The sequence below is a fragment of the Mesocricetus auratus genome, unplaced genomic scaffold, assembly GCF_017639785.1.
Source record: "Mesocricetus auratus isolate SY011 unplaced genomic scaffold, BCM_Maur_2.0 Super-Scaffold_100014, whole genome shotgun sequence".
Taxonomy (NCBI): domain Eukaryota; kingdom Metazoa; phylum Chordata; class Mammalia; order Rodentia; family Cricetidae; genus Mesocricetus; species Mesocricetus auratus.
Window position 1 is genome coordinate 38906282 of NW_024429197.1, and position 18718 is coordinate 38924999.

The window sequence follows — 18718 nt, forward strand, 5'->3', positions numbered from 1 at the left end:
CCTGGTACTACTGCCTCACCAGCACTAGCCCTTCCTTGGAACATGAACTGCTTCCCCCTCCTCTTTGCTCACTCCAGGAATCTGTCGCATTCCACCTTGTTGGGTCCATGCACACATGGCTTTCATCTGGGTTCCCCTGAATATACACTGGTCACAAAGGGTCAGCCAGAGCCTGAGCTCCTACCGAGCTGCCTCCTTTAATCTTCATGAGAACGTTACCAGGTAGACAACTTTAACCCTATTAGCTATGTATTCATTTTTGAGACAGGGCGTCGCTATGTGGCCTTGGCTGGCCTGGAACTTGCTGTGCAGACCAGATGAGCCTACACTTTACAGAGATCCGCCTGCCTCTGCACCCATGAGTGCTGGGATTGGAGGTGTGAGCCGCCACACCTGGCTACTCTGCTGTAAGAATTGGGAAACTAAGGACTAAAATAGCTCACTAAACTCTAAGGTAGCTTGCTATAAAAACAAAAGAGGCGATGGGATCTAAAGTGAGCCTGTCAGGAGGTGCTCCTGTTTCTCGTTCATCTCTTCCTCCACCCCCCAGGGCCCACTCACTGTACAGCACACGCCCAGCCCAATACAGGCATGCTACAGGAGACCCCCGCTCAGAGCCGTGTGGACAAAACAATGACGTCTCCCTCCCCCTTTAATGCTCATGTAGACTCATCCTGCTGGCATGGCAGGGACATTCAATTCATGGGTCACTTTTAGTGACGTGCTGTAAGGTTCAGGGATACAACAGCCCTCAGAAGGCTCAGTTGACTTGGCGATGAGGGATATGGGGATTCTCAACCCCTTCTGTTTCCTTTGGCGGTTTATTCTGTCTGCATGAGAAACTTTTTTTAATTCCGTGGGGGATAACAGGGATCCAATTAGTGAGAGAAGTGAGAGACAGGGAGCCCTTCGCTGTCCTCCTGGTCTCAGGAATTCACTCTGTTCACTTCATCTAAGCTGCTGCTTCACAAGCCATTTCAGTGAGACAGTGGCAGAGGCTGGGGAACATTTTGTCACTCCAGATCCTAATTTGGTATGGATGCCATGGGAGAGGGAGAGCTGAGATCCAGGGTTTCTGCTGAATAGGAAATTATTTCTGCTGAACTTTAGTAGCCTCAAACCTGTGTTAGTATTCAAAAGAGGAGGCTTGGAACTGCCGAGCAGAAGAACTTACGAAGGTTCAAAGGATTGTTTGGGGGAGAGGGGTGTAGGGGGGGCAGGAAGCCAAGAAACTGAAAAATTTAAGTTCTGCTTCGGTTCTCCCTAGAAACCCGAAGGTTCTGTTTAGTCAGTGGGAACAATGTCATTCAAAGCCCAATTCACAGCCTCTGATTTGCCAGGCTGGGCTGCAGGATCTCACATTTTCCAAAGGGAGATTGAGATTGCATGGGTGTTGGAGGGATGTCATCTCCTGTGCTTTTTGCATACAAATAGAAACACTGTTCGAAGGCATTTTCCTCTTTCAGGATACATGTGGGAAAAGCCAAGGCCCAAAAATTTTTTTTGAAATTAATTATCTAGGCATATACAAAGAGTTAGCTTTGTGGAAACTAGACAGCTAGCTTCAAAAAGAAAACATTGTTTCACTGCGGTTCTGTTTCTGAGTAATGGTGCCAATGATGCTCACATACCTGATGACAATAAGCAATGACACCAAGAATGAGAAAGGCCCTATGGTGTGGCTGGTCTTTGGGACAGGAAATGGACTTCCTAGGACATGGGTTTGCTTGGCACTGGGTACCTACTCCGTCTTGACTTTTTCTGCAATTAATGTAAAGCCACAGCCTTGTACAGACTCATTCTTTTCTTAGACATCTTTCCAAGGCTCAGCTGCAAAGGCTTCTTCAGCAAGGCTTTTGAGCTTGCCAGACATGGCCAGAGATGCAAACAGACAATGCTAGAGGACAATCCTGATTTGTTTATGACCCAAGAGTATATGTCGATGATGCTGACACCAGTCCACCAGCAACATCAGGTCCTAGGACTCATGGGGGCTCCGCACGGATGAACCTTTAGTGACAGTGTGATTCTGAACTGCCTGCCACACCCTTGTGTTTTGAGTACTTGGTCCCTTAGTAACACTATTTTGGAAAATTCTGAAAACTCTGGGAGTCGGGCCCTGGATGAAGAAAGTGGGTCACCGGAGACTGGTTTTTCATTTATATGCTCCCCCTTTACCTTACTGTCTTCTGCCTCATGCCCCTGCCACTGTGATGTTTTACTCAACATACTGGCCCAAGCGATCTGGTCTAATCAGCAACCAGACTTAAACTAGACACCCCCGCGCCCCCCCCTTGGATACAGGGTTTCTCTGTGTAACCCTGGCTGTCCGAGAAATTGCTCTGTAGGCCAGGCTGGCCTTGAACTCAGACATCTGCCTGCCTCTGCCTCCCAAGTGCTGGGAATAAAGGTGTGAGCCACCACCACCTGGCAAACTGAACCCTCTTAAACCATGAGCCAAAAGGAATAGTTTCTCTCTGAAGCTGCTTTGTCAGGCATTTGGTCACAGATCTGCAAAAGTGTTAAAAACACACTTAAAAAATTACTCTTATTTGTGTGTGTGTGTGCACACGCACGCACATGGGCGTGTACTTGTGAACTATGCTGTGTGGAGGTCAGAGGGTAACTTGTGGGAGTCAGTTCTCTCCTTCCACCACGTGGGTCCCATGGATGAGACTCAGGTCATCAAGCTTGGATATAAGAGTCTCTACCCACTGAGCTGTCTCACCAGCCCCCACATGTTTTATGGAGAAAACCTTGAAAGCATTCTGTGTGTTCAGGGCCATCGAGGTTGTGCCTGGAAGTATTTGGAATGCAAGAAAACTGCCCGTGCACTTTTCTCGAACAATGTCACGCTCGGGTGCATCCTTTAGGGAAACTATGTCAAAATAATTAAGAACAGAAGCGGAGGAAGGGAGAGAAAGAGTGTGTGCCCACCTCCCACGGGAGTAGCCCAAGCTCCCGAGGGCTCCCCCACAGAGGACCAGATCTTACCATGATCACTTTCGGTTCCCGAGCGGCCCCAGTAGCGCCGTCTCCTTTCCGGACTGTGTGCGTGTCGCTCCATGACCGCAGCGATGAACCGGGTATTGCTGACTGTGGGAAGTCAAGGACAGCTGGTGTCATTCTTGGGCCTGTACCTTCAGTTTCAACTCACTCACATGCTGGGGGAGTTTTCCTTTGAAATGCTACAGTAAATAATTTTCAGAAGAATTTCAAAGATGAGGAGAGCTGGCTTGGAGCTGCTGCAGGGAGAGGCACTTAGCCACATATCTCCAGCATGCATCAACAGGCCAAGGGTTAGGCAGCTGAAGGCCAAGGATTCTAGATGTCAACAGAAGTTTATTTTAATAATAATAATAATAATAATAATAGTAAAAGCACTTTTCCTTTACCCTGAGTTGTGTATACTAATTAAAGGATTCAAAAATGTTTTCTAGAAACTTCTTTCTCTAAAACACTACGTTGGAAAAGTAATGAAAGGAGAGGCTTTAGGCCAGAGAAAATGCAAAAGATAACATTAAAAAAAAAAGGGCTTTTGAGTTATCCTGAAACAGAGCAGAGATCCACACTATTCCTAACGAGCGAAAAGGGGAGTGGAAAAAAAATCCACCATGTCAAAGCTTCTTAAATTTTAATACAAGCCAAAAGGACCTGAGAAAGAATATCTACTTTGGATTAGACTCCTGCCGACACAAGCTACAGGAGGCAGCGGATACTCACTGATGCCCCTGTCCTCGTGGCTGTCATCGTCTCTTTCATCTCTGTCGTTCTCCAGGTTGGACATACGCACTGACATTTCTGTCCATCATTAAAAGGAGAGAAACATGACTATTTAATCAAACAAAGCCATTGGCTTTAATACCCCGCTGAGCACTGGTTTCATGGCTGGGTGACAGCGGTCCATCAAGATTGGGTTTAAGGCGGAGGGGCGGGGTGGGGCGTGGAGAGGAGTGGTGGGATGCTTGCCTCAAATGCGTAGGTTCTATCGCATACATGCACACGCGCACACACACGCACGCACGCACACACGCACACACACGCACACACACGCGCACACACACACACACGCACACACACGCACACACACACACACACACACACACACACACACACACACACACGTGTGCGCGCCAGCCTGCAGGAGAATGAACAGATGCCCCTGTCTGTCACATCTCTCCAGTAAGAGGTGGATGGAAGAACAAGAAGAGAAAGAGCGAGGAGCACCTAGAACTGAGCTCTGAAGAGAGAAATGAAACGGATGGAGGCCACCGCATCTTCACTCCTCTGTCAGAGCACTTCAGCAGAAGTGGGGTCCAGACCGTCACTGGCTGTGCTGTGAAAATGCTACATAAACGCAGATGGCCAGGTGCACGGCAACACCGGATGCCAGCCATCCGAGTCTAGTCGGATCTTACCTAAGGCAGGTGTTGGCGGTACCCCTGCATTGCGCTCTGTCGGGGTTGTTGTCATAGCAACACCTAACACCGATTTGTCACTAGTGCTGCAAGCTAAGTGGCCAGAATGACTGGAAGTCGAGTTTATTCTTACAAGGGCCAGGCTAACCCATCTCTGGGGACTGCAGCAAGGGTGGGGACGGTTTTGTGTACAGATGGCAGACTTAAAACTTTGGCAACAGGTCATGATTATAATGAACTCTTTTGTAGTGGGCTTCCATGATGTATCCTGTGTCAAAACATCTGATTATTCAAATATGACCGTTCACACTCTGTACAGGGATGTAACAGAAATGATTCGTATTCCTGACCATAATGATGGGGGGGGCATGAGCATCCTCTGACTTGCTTGGGTTCAGACCTGCAAGGGCAGCATGTTGACACTCAGTCTCTCTGAGCACCCCAGCTCACCAGCTCAGCTTATGGTAGAAGTAGGCCATGGATGGGATGTTGGTTGCATCAGGAAAGGGTCTAGGATTTTCTGGGTAATCAAAACAGGGCATGCAGAGCGTAGGCACTAAAGAAGAAAGCAGGCTTTGGAGACTGCAGGTGGCACGCTGCCCTTACAATGTAAGAGCCCTAAACCACCGGCTGCTGAACAGCCTATAAGAGACTTTCTGCACTCACCTTGAGCAGCAAGAGGAGACATATGCTGGTGACTGCGGCGATGAATCTGGTGGCGGTAAGCATACACGGCAAGGACCAGCACCATGATGCAGCCCATGATCCCTCCGGCCACGGGGCCCACGGGGGCACTCTTAATCATGTTTAGAGTGATCACTTCGTCACCTTCAGAGGACAAATGAACAGATGGTCTGTGTCAAGATCCCCAAAAGAGCAGCAGGAGGCAGGGATGGAGGGAGGGTGGGGAGACAGGAAGGACCAAAGCGGGATGGGTTTTGGTGGACAGCTGTGCTGCATCCTAACTTCCTTGCTGACACAGAGGACATGGGAGTAGAGGCTGCAGTGAGTTCCTGGCTCTCAAATGCTGGCCTCGCAGAGCGAGCGCATGAATGGCGAGGGCTGTTGCAGAGCGAGCAGACAGAAACTGCTCACACACATGTATTGCCTGGTGCTGACGGAGTTCTGGCTACTCCCTAAAGTGCCTACACTCTAGCAGAGAAAGGCGAGGCGGGCTTCTTTGACGGACACATGAATGACCTGCTGAAATTAGAGATATGAAGTACAGTGAATCTGTGCTTCACAGACCAAGCTGCAGAGCTGTGGCCTCCCTGTAAGAACAGAGTGTGTGTCAACTGTCCGACTGAGTGGTAACACAAGAGCTCAACCCCTCCTCCCCACAGGAGAGATTATCTATCTCCCTTCAGTCAGGTCAAACGGGCAGACATTAAAAGGCAAGATATAGATAGTCCCTAATATGTGATGATTTGACGCATCTGTAAACTTTGTGATGATATAAAAGCAATAAAGAGGCCAGGAGTTGGTGGCTCATGCCTTTAATCCCAGCACTCGGGAGGCAGAGGCAGGCGGGTCTCAGTGAGTTCGAGGCCAGCCTGGTCTACAAAGAGAGTTCCAGGACAGCCTCCAAAGCTACAGAGAAACCCTGCCTTGAAAAACAAAACAAAACCAAAAAAGCAATAAAGTGTTCAGCAGAAACTACATGGACTTTGGAATCTTGGTCTTTCTTTGGGCTTGTGAAATGCAGAATACTCTCTTGATACAGGCTATGGAAGTTCCCAGCCAGCCATGGGCTCACAAAGGTTAACTAACTGGCACTGTGATGTTGAACTGTGTTGTTAAGTTATATAACATTCAGCAGGCTGAGAGTATTAAACACAATTTGACTTAATTTTTTTTAATGATAGGCTTATGGGGCCATAACTATATCCCAAGTTGAACAATGTCTTCATTAACTAGCAGCTTAAATAGTGTGACTCAATTTGCCAGCTAAGAATGAGGACATGGTGCCGATTCTGGGAAGAGACTGAGGAAAAAAAAAAGTCTAATGGGAAATACAGACTCTATGGTAGTGTTTTCAAGGACTTGTGGCCTGAATCTTCTCCTTGTCGTGTCCCTGTCCCCTTGCTAAGCCGCTGTAGCAGCCCTGGTGTCTGCTGAGCCCGCTGCCCTCATTAGTGACACGTAGCTGAAGATGCCTACCTTATCAAGTGGCCAGGAAAGGGGAAAGAAAACGCTTTAGGAGGAAACAGCATGCCGCAGACCCCGCACCTCTGACAGCTGGGAGGCACATTCAAGCCGATTCCGAGTTCAGCCATGTGGAAATCAGGCCTGAGCTTCTCAGAATAAGCTTTATGGGAATGAATTCCAGGCTTGCATATTTTTGCAGCATGGTTGGCTGCTCACTGCACAGTGAGTGTAGCCAGCTCTGAAGGTAATGATCTCCCTTGGTTTTGTAACTAAGGATGACTGGCAAACGAAGCAGGGATTTGGGCACAGGATTATTAAGATTTCTGTCCCAGGATATAGGCAGAAAATTGCATTCAAGAGTCAAACCTCCTAATCAACATACCGATGGCACCCATGTCATCCACGTAGGGACTTTTGGCTCCCACGATCCCCCCGAAGCATTCTTTCTGAGGCGCACAGTAGGACTTGTCCAGGTGAGTCTTTCCGTCACTGTCCACCACACACCATTCACAGTCCAGGACACCAAAACAGTCCCTGCCAGATGGGACAATGTTTCAGAAAGCAGTGTGGGCAGGAGAGCAGGTAAGCTGGCTCTCAGGGCTCCACTGCGCTTAACTCCTGCTCTGAACAGCTGCCTGTCAAGCGGGACTGCAGTCATTTACCCGGGGACAGCTACTGGGTGCCCCTTGGCCACTTGCAAATGAGAGAAGGCCAAGTACTTCCTGAGTGACCTTATAACCTCCATGTGTGGATTAGTGTGGTCTTGCTCAAAATCATTTTAAGGGATCAAAGGAAAATGACCCCTAGGTTTGTTTGGTTTTGATCTAACATGCCCCATGTCATTATGCTTTTGTTTTTTTTTTTTTCAGAAAGGAGGGAGATAATAGCCAAATACATTCAGGAAATAGTAGTCTGTTTAAAAGAGATTTCCTAACTGCCAGCCTGTCAGGCGGCTTGCATGGTGATGCTCTTAAGAAATGACATCGCCGGGTGGTGGTGGCGCACGCCTTTAATCCCAGCACCCAGGAGGCAGAGGCAGGCGGATCTCTGTGAGTTCGAGGCTGGGCTGGACCGACAGCCTCAAAAACAATACAGAGAAACCCTGTCTCATAAAAACCAAAAAAAAAAAGAAAAAAAAAAGAAAAAAAAAGAAATGACATCAGTGGCAATATTCCCTGTATCTAAATGCAGTCTAGCAGCCCGCGCTAATCAGTTCAAGGTAGCCCTTCCTCAGCTCCACCAAGCACAAGGCCAGCTGTGAGCCCTGTGCCCTTACTTCCCCTGATCACATGGCCACCAGCAGCTAGAGAGTAGTAGTCCCCTTGTCCAGAGCTGCCATAGCCACATGCCCAGTCCAAAACCCCTAGAGGGGAGCAGCCCACATCAGGGGACACAGGGCTGTCAGTTCTCAAAGCCACCCTAGAGCAGATTTGCTGTCTACGAAGGTAAGTTCTGAAACCTTCATGGCTGCTGGATCCTGTTGGGAATCCAGGAGATCCCATTTCCTTGCCACATCTCCTGCACTTCGCTTACTAAAACAAAACAAAAGCCTCCCCACTCACAGCAGAGGCCCTTCTTTTAACCTAAAGCACAGATGCCAAATTCCTGTAACCAGTGGGAATGGACACTTCATCTGGGACACCCTCCCTCCCCCAGAGGACACATCGAGAACCCGAGCTCTGGCAGCAGAAGCCCCACGGGGCTGCCGGGCACTGAGCTCGGGGAGGTCTTACCCACGGGGCTGCCGGGCACTGACCGCGGGGAGGTCTTACCCGCTTTCCAGCCTCTGGCTGCACCTGCTGTTCACACACTGGTGCAGGGCGTCCTGCAGGCCAGGGTCGATAGCTGTGTACGTCACTGGCTCCTGGTGTACCTCACAGCTCGGATTTCTGTGAAGGAAGAAGTGTGGAGGTTAGAGGCCACGACACCCATATTGCAGACACCTAGCCCTTGATAAGCTCTGCCAAATCTGAGATTTTATTATTTGTATGTCTGGCTTTTGCACTCAGTGAAACCATGGGTCAATCCATTTAACCACTAGGTTGTTTATTTATATTTGTGAACAATAGAAATAGTATATACGTGTACACACCCATATACATCTGAAATGGTAAATATTCAACATTAATAGGAACGAATAAAGTCAAAATGTGCTCAACCTTCTGTGTTCACAATCCTCATGTTTACTTATCTGCGGTAACAGCTGTGAACAGGATTTAATGAGGATCCCTTTTAGATACCCTTTTTATGTTTAACAAATGTGTATCATGTTAATATACATATACACATAACACATTGTGTTTTCTTTATGTTCTAGGAAAGAGATCTAACCATGAAGAGTTCACCAATAATATAAATAAATAAAATAACACCATTTCATGCATGAGCGTATGTGTGTGCACATATGAAAAGCACCTGTATACTTATCATACAGTGAATTAAAAAGAAAACTGACTCAATGTGCATGAAGCACCTGACATGGTAGATGTGTGGAAAATGCTTGTATAAATCTCCTATGACATATTTATTTTCACTATGTTGGGAGTTCTTCTCTATTGCCCTCTATTTTTTTGAGGCAAGGTCTCTCACTGAATCTGGAGCTCAATGATTTGGCTAGACTGCTTGGCCAGTGAGCTCTTGGGATCTGCCTGTCTGATCCCTGGATTGGGGTCACAGACACACGCCACTGCCTGGATCTTACAGGGGTGTGAGTAACTGTACTTAACTCCTCATGTTTGCATCAACTTTGTCCACTGAACCATCTCCTTAGTCCCTCATACAGCTTTATTATAGCATGCACACTGTTGCTATTCCACAGCATACCATCAAATCAGACATTATTTAAAATTTGGCTTACTGATTATGCTCCTTATTAGAACAAAGCACCTTTTACATTTTTTTTTGTGGTTTTTTGAGACAGGGTTTTTTTTGTATTGTTTTTGCACAAGGCTGTTCTGGAACTCATTCGGTAGACCAGGCCGGCCTCAAACTCACAGAGATCCACCTGCCTCTGCCTCCCAAGTACTGGGATTTAAGGCATGTGCCACCAATGCCAGGAATTTTTGTACACTCTTAACCCACACACATTTATAGAAAACATCATAGTGTGAAGGTTATACATCTATATATACATATGTACATATATGTACATGTAATTATATAAATAACACACACACAAACATACGCCAAAAAAAAAAAGGTATATATGTTTTACCTGTTCTCTGCATTGGTGAGGTTGCCAGTGCATTCATTGACCTCCAGGGGGCACTCACAAGGACATTCACATTCATTTTGTTCCATCCTGAAAAGTAAACAGAATTACTAGTTAAGAGGTAGGTGTCAGCAGACTATCATACACACACCAGGGAATTGCCAGTTACAATTGACAGTGAAAATGAAGCCATGGCCAAAAATTTGAATTGCATTTGGCCTGAATCCACAGCCATGGTGACAAGAGTCGTGGGAATGGCACAGATTCTACATACAGGCTTCTGTAACCCTGGGCTTCCCTTCCTCAGGACACATCCCACCTCCTCTGTTCAAAATGCCTGTCATCAGTTAAAATGTTAAACAGTCCATGAGCAGACCCCAGCGCACCGGTGACAGTTGAGACAGAGACGGTCCACCATGCTGCAAGCGCAGAAGGCGAGGGAGTCGCAGGTCTCGTTGACGATGCCGACAAATGCATTGGTCCCTGGGATCCTCGTCAAGCGGTACTTAGAGCAGTGGCTGCCATGCACAAGGTTTGTCAAATCCCCCTGCAGAAGAGTTGAGGGTCAGACCGACAGACAGCAGTGTGAAGACTTGGCCTTCTCTTGCAGAAAAAGTCAGAATAGCTTGGATTGTGACTCTAAAAGCAACACAGTTCCTGTTCAAGATATTTGGTACCGTCTAAAGATTAATTTTTATGTATGTGCATGTGTGCATGTCTCTCTGTGTGTGCTGTATGTATTTGTGTAGGATGGAATAGGGTGTTGGAGACCCCGATGCTAGAGTTACTTGATGTGGTTGCTGGGACCCAAATTTGGATCCTCTGGAAGAGAAGCATGAGCTCATGACACTGAGACATCTTTTCAGCTCCTACAGCCACTGTTTGAAATGTGACCTAGAGAGCATTTCTTGCTAATTTTTTATTATAGATTATTCTATTGGTTAGATAGAATATGTTATATATTATCTTTCATCCATACTTACATAAATGTAAATTAAAATTTTTTTTACTTTTACATGCATGGTTGTTTTGTCTGCATATATGTCTGTGCACCAATTTGGTTGGTGCCTGGTGTCTGCCTAGGCCAGGAGAGGGCATCAGATCCCATGAAACTGTAGTTACAGATGATTGTGAGTGGCTATGTGGGGGGTAGGGATTGAACCCAGGTTCCCAGGAAGAGCAGTAAGTTTTCCTAACTGCTGGGCCATCTCTCCAGCTCCTAGTTTTACAACCTTAAGAAAAAAGATAACACTGTTGTTGGTTAGAGTTAACAGTGTGGGGGAATTCTCTTAACTGTGTTAATTGCAGGAGAAAGACCTGCCTACTGTGGGTAGCACCATTCCTGGGCTGGATTCTGAGTGGGGTATGTGGGGAAAGGGAGCTGAGCAGCAGCAGCAGGCATCCATGTATTCATGCTCTCTGCTTCCTGATGGTGGATGCAGTGTGGCCAGATGCTAAAATAAGTTGCCATGTCTTGATGTCTCCAGCATGATGGATTATACCCTTGAACTGTGTGGGCCAGAACGAACCCATGGGCCATAAGCTGCTTTTGCCACGGTATTTTATCACAGCGACAGAAAAAGTGCCTAATGCAATCATAAAAGCAAAACCTTAAGGAAGCAATGAAAGTCAAGTTCCAGGAAAATTTGTTTCAAAGGCAACCACAATCAGCTACAAATTACATTCGTCTTCCTTTAGTTAACAAGCCTTTCTGCTTCCTAGAGTAATATACATTTTTTTTTTTTAAAAAAAGGTTCTTTAAGAGACCAGTTGAGGGGCTGGAGAGATGGTTCAGAGGTTAAGAGCATCGATTGCTCTTCCAGGGGTCCTGAGTTCAATTCCCAGCAACCACATGGTGGCTCACAGCCATCTGTAGTGAAATCCGGTGCCCTCTTCTGGCATGTAGGCAGAACACTGTAATAAATAAATCTTAAAAAAAAAAAAAAGAGACCAGTTGACTTCCTGTTTCTACAACACTGAAACTGAACTAAGTGCTCCTTTTCTTCATCCCATACATGGCAGATGAGATGGGCAGCTTCTAGGAGTGTCCCCCCAAAAAAACAACAAACAAATCAACAACAAAACACCTCGAAAGCTGTATCGTAATGTCGTGCAACAACCATCTTTCTGCATTTGTGTCGAATTCCCTGGGCAAATTATTCCAACTCATGTCAACGTTCATGTCATTCATCTCTTAAAAACTGTGTGAAGGGTTGTGTGGCACAGAGTGTCTTCTTAGACTCTGAATGAGTTTTATCTTGTGTGGAAGACACCCACAGCTTGGACACACAGTGGCATGGCTTATTATGCAGCAAGCTCCATTATCACAATGCTCCAATTTCACTTAGGGTGAGAATTTCTGCTGCTAAGAAATTATCTATCTCGGCCAGGCGGCGGTGGTGCACGCCTTTAATCCCAGCACTCGGGAGGCAGAGGCAGGCGGATCTCTGTAAGTTCGAGGCCGGGCTGGACCGACAGCTTCCAAAACAATACAGAGAAACCCTGTCTCGTAAAACCAAAAAAAAAAAAAAAAAAAAAGAAATTATCTATCGCTGACCTGGTGAGATACCTTTGACCAACCAAGACTGACAGCCTGGGTTCCATCTGGGGGATCAACATGGCAGAAGGAGAGAATTGACACCTGTATGAGTTGTTTGTTGCAGAATATTTGTTTACTTGTGTAAAGATGTGCTGCATCTGTTTTAATTATATAAAGATGTGTTGCCTGCCTAAGGTACCCGACTGGTCTAATTAAAAAGTTGAACTGCTAATATTGAGTTATAAGGAGAACTTTCAGGCAGAGAGAGTAAGTAGGAAGAGATATTAGGCTCAAGGAAGAAGAAAGAAAAGGAGACGACATGGAGATACCAGGGGCCAGTCAGACACGAAGGAAGCAGGAAAGCGGGACACACAGAACGAAAGAAAGGTAAAAAGCCCTGAGGCAAATGTAGATGAATAGAAACAGGTTACATTAAGTTAAAAGAGCTAGTGGGACAAGCCTAAGCTAAGGCTGAGCATTCATAACTAATAATAAGCATCTGTGTCTTTACCTGGAAACTGGCTGGCAGCCCAAAGAAAATGCCAACTACGTTTGTCCTTTAACCTCCACACACGTGTGTTATGTACAATTGTGCAACCACACATGTGCTATATGCACATCTGTGCACCTACACAAATACACGATACAATTAAAAAAGTAATAAAAATTAAATTATTCTAATTCCCACTCAACTAGAATGTGCTTTTCAGAAATGTTCCTACTCCAGCCTCTTGGCTTTGCCTGCAGAGGACTCTAGAAACCGCTGTATAAATGAAGCAGATGCGTAGGAAGAGGCAAACTTTCACATAACCATCCCAGCAACCTCCAACAGTGCTGCTCACAGTGGAGTAGGGTACTTTGAAAGCTTCTCTTTTCCACTGGGCCTTTGCTTTTCACAACCTACTTCATGATAGTTTCGAGATTTTCAATTTAACCCAGCACATTAAAATTATTAATTTATTTGCTAGAGATGTATTTGTTACTGTGTGTGCATTAGTGTCCTGCCTGCATGTATGTCTGTGTGGGGGTAGTAGAGCTCCTGGAACAGTTACAGGTAGTGGTGAGCTGCCATGTAGATGCTGGGAATTGAACCTGGGTCCTCTGGAAGAGCAACCAGTGCTCTTAATTGCTCAGCCACATCTCTCCAGCCCAAAAGTTATTTAACTGCACATTTAATGACTGACATACATAAATGCCTACATAAATTAAAAACTTCCCAGGAGTAAGTTTTCAAATGTTAGTCTGTCACCATGCCCTACTTTTGTTCCTTCCTAACTGCGATCATTTCCAAATTTCTAAGAATATAGTCAGATATTTAGCCACATAAAATTTGCAGCAATTCAAATTATGTACAATCCTCTTCAATGTTTTCAGAATGATTTCCATACAATTCCCCACCTATCTTGGTGGGTGATCCAGGACTGAGTGAGGCTGGCCTTCAAAATTTAGGCAGCTAAACCATCTCTAGGAGACAGGAACACAGGGAACCACAGCCATTTGTACAGAGTATGGGAACAGCCCTCAACAGAAACTCCAAAGGGATAAGGGATCGGTTGGTGTGATGGCTATTCTTAGTTGTCAATTTGACTACATGTGGAATTAACTAAAACCCAAATGGCTGGGCACACCTGTGAGGGCTTCTTTTTTCCTTAATTAAATCATTTGAAGTGAAAGACCCACTTCTAACCTGGATCTTTGAGGTGGGAAGATAAGTCACTCTAATAAATCCCCCTTCTCTCTTTATTTATATTCATTCTATAAGTTCTATTTCTCTAGGGTAGTGGTTCTCAACTTCCCTTATGATGTGACCCTTTAATACAGTTCTTCATGTTTTGGTGATCCCCAGCCATAAAATTATTTTTGTTGCTACTTCTTAATTGTAATTTTGCTACTTGATGAATTGTAATGGAAACATCTGATATGCAGGATATCTGATATGCGGCTCCTGTGGAAGGGTCATTTGATCCCCTAAGTGATCGCAACCCATAAGTTGAGAACCACTGCTCTAGGGAACCATAACTTATATAATTGATGTACCAACCCTATGACTTTCAGACAGTCCCTGTCCCATCCTGACTTTCTGTCCTACAATTATATGGTGGGGGCTGTACTAAGGTCGTTCCCCACTCATGGAGTCCTGTGGCTCCAGAACAAAGAAGCAGGTGTGGGCATTACTCCATTCATAGTCCACAAAGAAGCGGGAGCATGGGCTTACCACCAGGCTAGTATTGAATTTGTAAGATCTCTGCACTGTCCGGTCACTGAAGCTATTGCACAGGTTCTTCTTCACAAAGTTTGGATGGTTCAGGATATCATTTGCTACCAGGGGCTCCTGTCAAGGCCACAAGATAGAAGACAAGTGTCACTTAACACACTTCAAGCTGTCACATAAGGGAGCTGACCGGCTTGGCCAAAGAGTACCTTGTGGGTGATGTGTTGCTGCTCCAGAGGCGCATGACCTTTGGGGTCAACGAGGGTTGGATGAGCCACCAGATAACCCCTGTCCTCCATTATGAAGCACCTGTACCAAAACAAGTAATGGCCTTCATTCATATGAGTGGCTGCCATGCTTTCAAAGAACACCGGATAGCACTAGCCATAAAACAAACTTGTCTGGACTTATGCGTGGGGGGGGGGGGGATGATGATGGTGATGAAGGAAGTCTCGCTGGACTTCATAAACACTGTTTTCCTAAGGTGATGGACTACCTGGCTTCCATGTTACGGTAAGAGGTATACATCGCTCTGTGGTCAGCTATACAGTTCATAGAAGATGTGCCCACCCAATCCAAGTGTGAGTGACGGGAAATTCTTTGAAAGAATTTTGGAAGGAGAAGGTTTGCTCTTTACTTTTTTTTTTTGAGGAAGGAAGCAGAGGAATATTCAGCAGACACAAATATAAACTAAATACAACACTCTGTGCATATAAAAAGGTATTTGTAGGAATATAAGCTGAGCCAGAACTACTTTAATCAAGGTTATGGTCTGTTTTCTTCCCCCAGCATTAGTCACAGTGGTGGCCAGGAGCCCTGCACGTGCCCATTAAACGCCAATGTGATTTTCAACAGGGACACGAAGCGTGGTGCACAAGGCTCAACCACGAAGCTATTTTTAAAAGCAGTCTGCGCTGAATCAAGGGAATGCCCTTGCTTTGATCAGACATTTTCTTTCTGAAATCCAGGAGGCAAAGTCTCCAAGTTCTGTGAGCCTCTTTCTGGGAAAATGAAAAAGTGCCAGTCTAAGCAGCTGAAATTTCACAGAAATTGGCGTAATGACTAAGTTAACATCAAAGGCGCTGCCCAAGAGGGAGCACCTTCTGGTCTTCCCAATACCAGAGTTGAGGGACGCTTCTAATCACTGACTTCTAGGGAAACAAGACTTTGGGGCACTGTGCTATTCCTCTTGCTATGTACTGTGTCTAGTTGTCTAAAATTTGAACAGTATGCACCTTTGAGAAAGGAAAAAAGGGCTAGGGAGATACCTCATTGGGAAAAACACTCGCCTTGCAATCAGCATGGAAAGCCTAATGCACTGGGCACATATCTGTGAGGAGAAACCTTGCAAGCTCACTGGCCAGGGAGCCTGGCATTCACAGTCATGAATAAGGAACCTTGCCTCAAAGAAGGCAGGAAGTGAGGACAGCCAGCATTGTCCTCTGACCTCTGTGCATGCATGTGCATGTGCGAGTGTGTGTGCGTGCATGAGTGGGAGCACACACACACACATTGAGAGAGAGACACACAGAGCGAGAGAGACAGAGAGAGAGAAACACACACACACACACACACACACACACACACAGATTTGGAAAAAAATGTGTGTGTGTGGAGGAGCAGACAACAATAAAAACCCATCTTAATAGGACACCCAGGCCACGAACTCAACTCTTGGTACTGATCATAACTATGTGGTCAACATCTGGTGCCAACTTGTTCTTATTTTGGTAGTAGACAGGAAATCATGTCCCCAAAAGGCTTACCTTATTTTGTTGCCACCATCTTGGTTACAAACTGGTAAGAGGTCCATCAAAACTTTGTAGAAGTACCTCAGTGTGAAGTCAATGCCCATCACAGCCACGGTGTGTCCGGAAGACAGCTGTGTACTTCATGTGAAAGAGACCAATTACAGTAAGAGGTAGAGTATGCATGGGCATGGCATTGTCTAGTGTCAGAAATACATGCCCTCCCCATTTCCGTGCCTGTAAGTGCTGAATGACAATGTAACAAAAAGACGGCTTGAGAGAAAACATTTACCCTTTAGTTATGGCTTTCTGATTAAGACCAGCACCAAATGTGAGCAGCTGTGAAATATGTCCAGTTCCCCCAACACGCACAATTGTTCAGATTGGTGGGGCTTTTTAGTAAAAATATCAGTCAGAGGTGGAAGACTGAGAGGTTGCAGGTCTGGCTACTTAGAACAAAATTTAAAAGAATATGTACGTATGTATATACATAGGTATGCATATACGTGTTTGTGTGTTTGTGGATGTATGTGGGGGCATGCTTGTCACAGTATGTGTACAGAAGAGGACAACTTGTGGAGTCTCCTTCCACCAAGTAGTCCAAGGGATCAAACTCAGGCTGTCAGACTTGGCAGCAGGTGCCTTACACGGAACCATCTCACAGGCCCTGAAGTTGCTTTCAGCGAAGTTCCAGAAAAGGAACCTGAATGGCTGCCATTAGTCACTTCGTTTATTTTGCTGGTAAGGAAACGGGTCTCACAGAGACTTAGTAAGACCATATAATATTACCAGGAACCCTGTCCAGTTTTCTTTCCACAACACCATGGTGGGCTCTACTGAAAACACAAGTTTATATTTAAGAACAAGTCTTCTTTGTTTCAAGCCAGTACACTCTCTGTCCTATAATATTACTGTTCTCAATGGAGGACACTCTGCTGGCGAATCTGAGGGGTAAAGCCTAGTGCTAATGGCTAACTTTTTGGTAGATGTGGGGTCAAGTCCTGGCATTGCTGCTTTGTTTTTGTGTGTGTGTGTGTGTGTGTGTGTGTGTGTGTGTGTGTTTGTGTGTGTGTTGCTCCTGGATGCTATTTGGCCTTTTTAAAGCTTTGGCTTTTCATATGAAAATGAAGATAATAGTGGTACCTGCTATTGCAATTAAATGTGACAGTGTTCATAATGTTTAGTAAGCTGCCTCTCTGACATAAACACCCAAACAGCAGAAGTGACTCCGTGATGTGGACTGTTAAGGGCCCAACATCTAATTATTACCTACCTGCCTACCAAGAAAATACTGGAAGAAAAAAATATCATTCTTAGCTATTTCATGATGGTCTTTTTCTTCCTTCTTCATAGCACTGGGGTTTAAATCTGGGCCTACTGCATGCTAGGCAGGTGTTCTATGAACTGAGTGACAACCCCAGCCTTTCTCATGGTAGTCTTCCCTTTTGTGGTAATCTTTGGAGGTTTTATCAGTTTAGGAACACTGAAACTTGCAAGAGTGAGGCATTTATTTGGTCAGCATCATGGACTAATTAGTGTATACATGGACAGAAATTCACTGCTGAATTCCAAAAGCATATTGTCTTAGTCATAAGTCAGATCTGTAGGGCTGTAAACAATTTTAAATTATTTAATTTCTGTGGAAGAAGCTGAGAAAGAATTGTAGTTTTTATTTTATGAACGAAAAAAATTAGCCTGAGAATAGTTAAGAGAATTAAATATCACTTTTTCCCTGTCTCTGGGGCAGCTCCAGAGGTTGGCTCTTCTCTACAGTACTATAGATCTGTTTCTGTGGAAAGTATCATTCAGGTATTTTGGGGTACGCTCATTTTACTTCTACATCTTCCCTGAATGGCACCTATCTGCTCCAGGATGAATGAAGATGCCAAAGTAATAGCATGCATCATGCCTATGCAAGCCTAGATTTGTACTTTACCTGAATTGCAACTGGGCATACTGTTACCATAGCAACTCAAAGAACGTTATAGAAATATGCAGCCAAATTCACATTTCTAAACACAATGGACCAGGCTGATGGTAATATATGCATGCAATTTTCATTGTTGTAACCATGTTCTATATCTCCAGCAGTGCTATCATATGGGAAGGACGTACAGCTAGATTGTCAGGCCACTGGAAATGCTTATGGAAGAAGCAGACAGAGCGTTGCCATGAGTGACTGGTGAGCATGGACTTAGAAAGCACTCCCCGAGCTCTCCACCAAAGCACATCTGAAGCCAGGGGTGAGCGGCTGTGTTTCAGACAAGTGGAGGATCCGAGTCAGCTCGTTCTTCTAGGCAATTTGAATGCCACAAATTCAAAGCCTAAATAGCATGACAATAAAATAACTTCTATTCTCTTGTTACTCGACACTTTCAAGTTTAGGGCTAAGCATTATCCCTCTAAAACCTTGCCCCTTTCCCATGCTCCAGACTCTGTTCT

At 45.4% G+C, this 18718-nt stretch overlaps 1 protein-coding gene across 1 annotated transcript in view; it reads right to left on the bottom strand.

Annotated features, from left to right (window-relative positions):
* Cachd1 (cache domain containing 1) overlaps window positions 1-18718 on the bottom strand; it is a 212526-nt gene that overhangs the window by 7311 nt on the left and 186497 nt on the right. The window contains exons 17-26 of the mRNA XM_005086633.4: window positions 16295-16417; window positions 14738-14837; window positions 14532-14648; window positions 10164-10324; window positions 9781-9867; window positions 8339-8455; window positions 6949-7100; window positions 5085-5246; window positions 3724-3801; window positions 2995-3096 (exon numbers count right to left, since the gene is read on the bottom strand). Coding sequence (XP_005086690.1) covers window positions 2995-3096; window positions 3724-3801; window positions 5085-5246; window positions 6949-7100; window positions 8339-8455; window positions 9781-9867; window positions 10164-10324; window positions 14532-14648; window positions 14738-14837; window positions 16295-16417 — 1199 coding nt within the window. The remainder of the gene's footprint in view (window positions 1-2994; window positions 3097-3723; window positions 3802-5084; window positions 5247-6948; window positions 7101-8338; window positions 8456-9780; window positions 9868-10163; window positions 10325-14531; window positions 14649-14737; window positions 14838-16294; window positions 16418-18718) is intronic.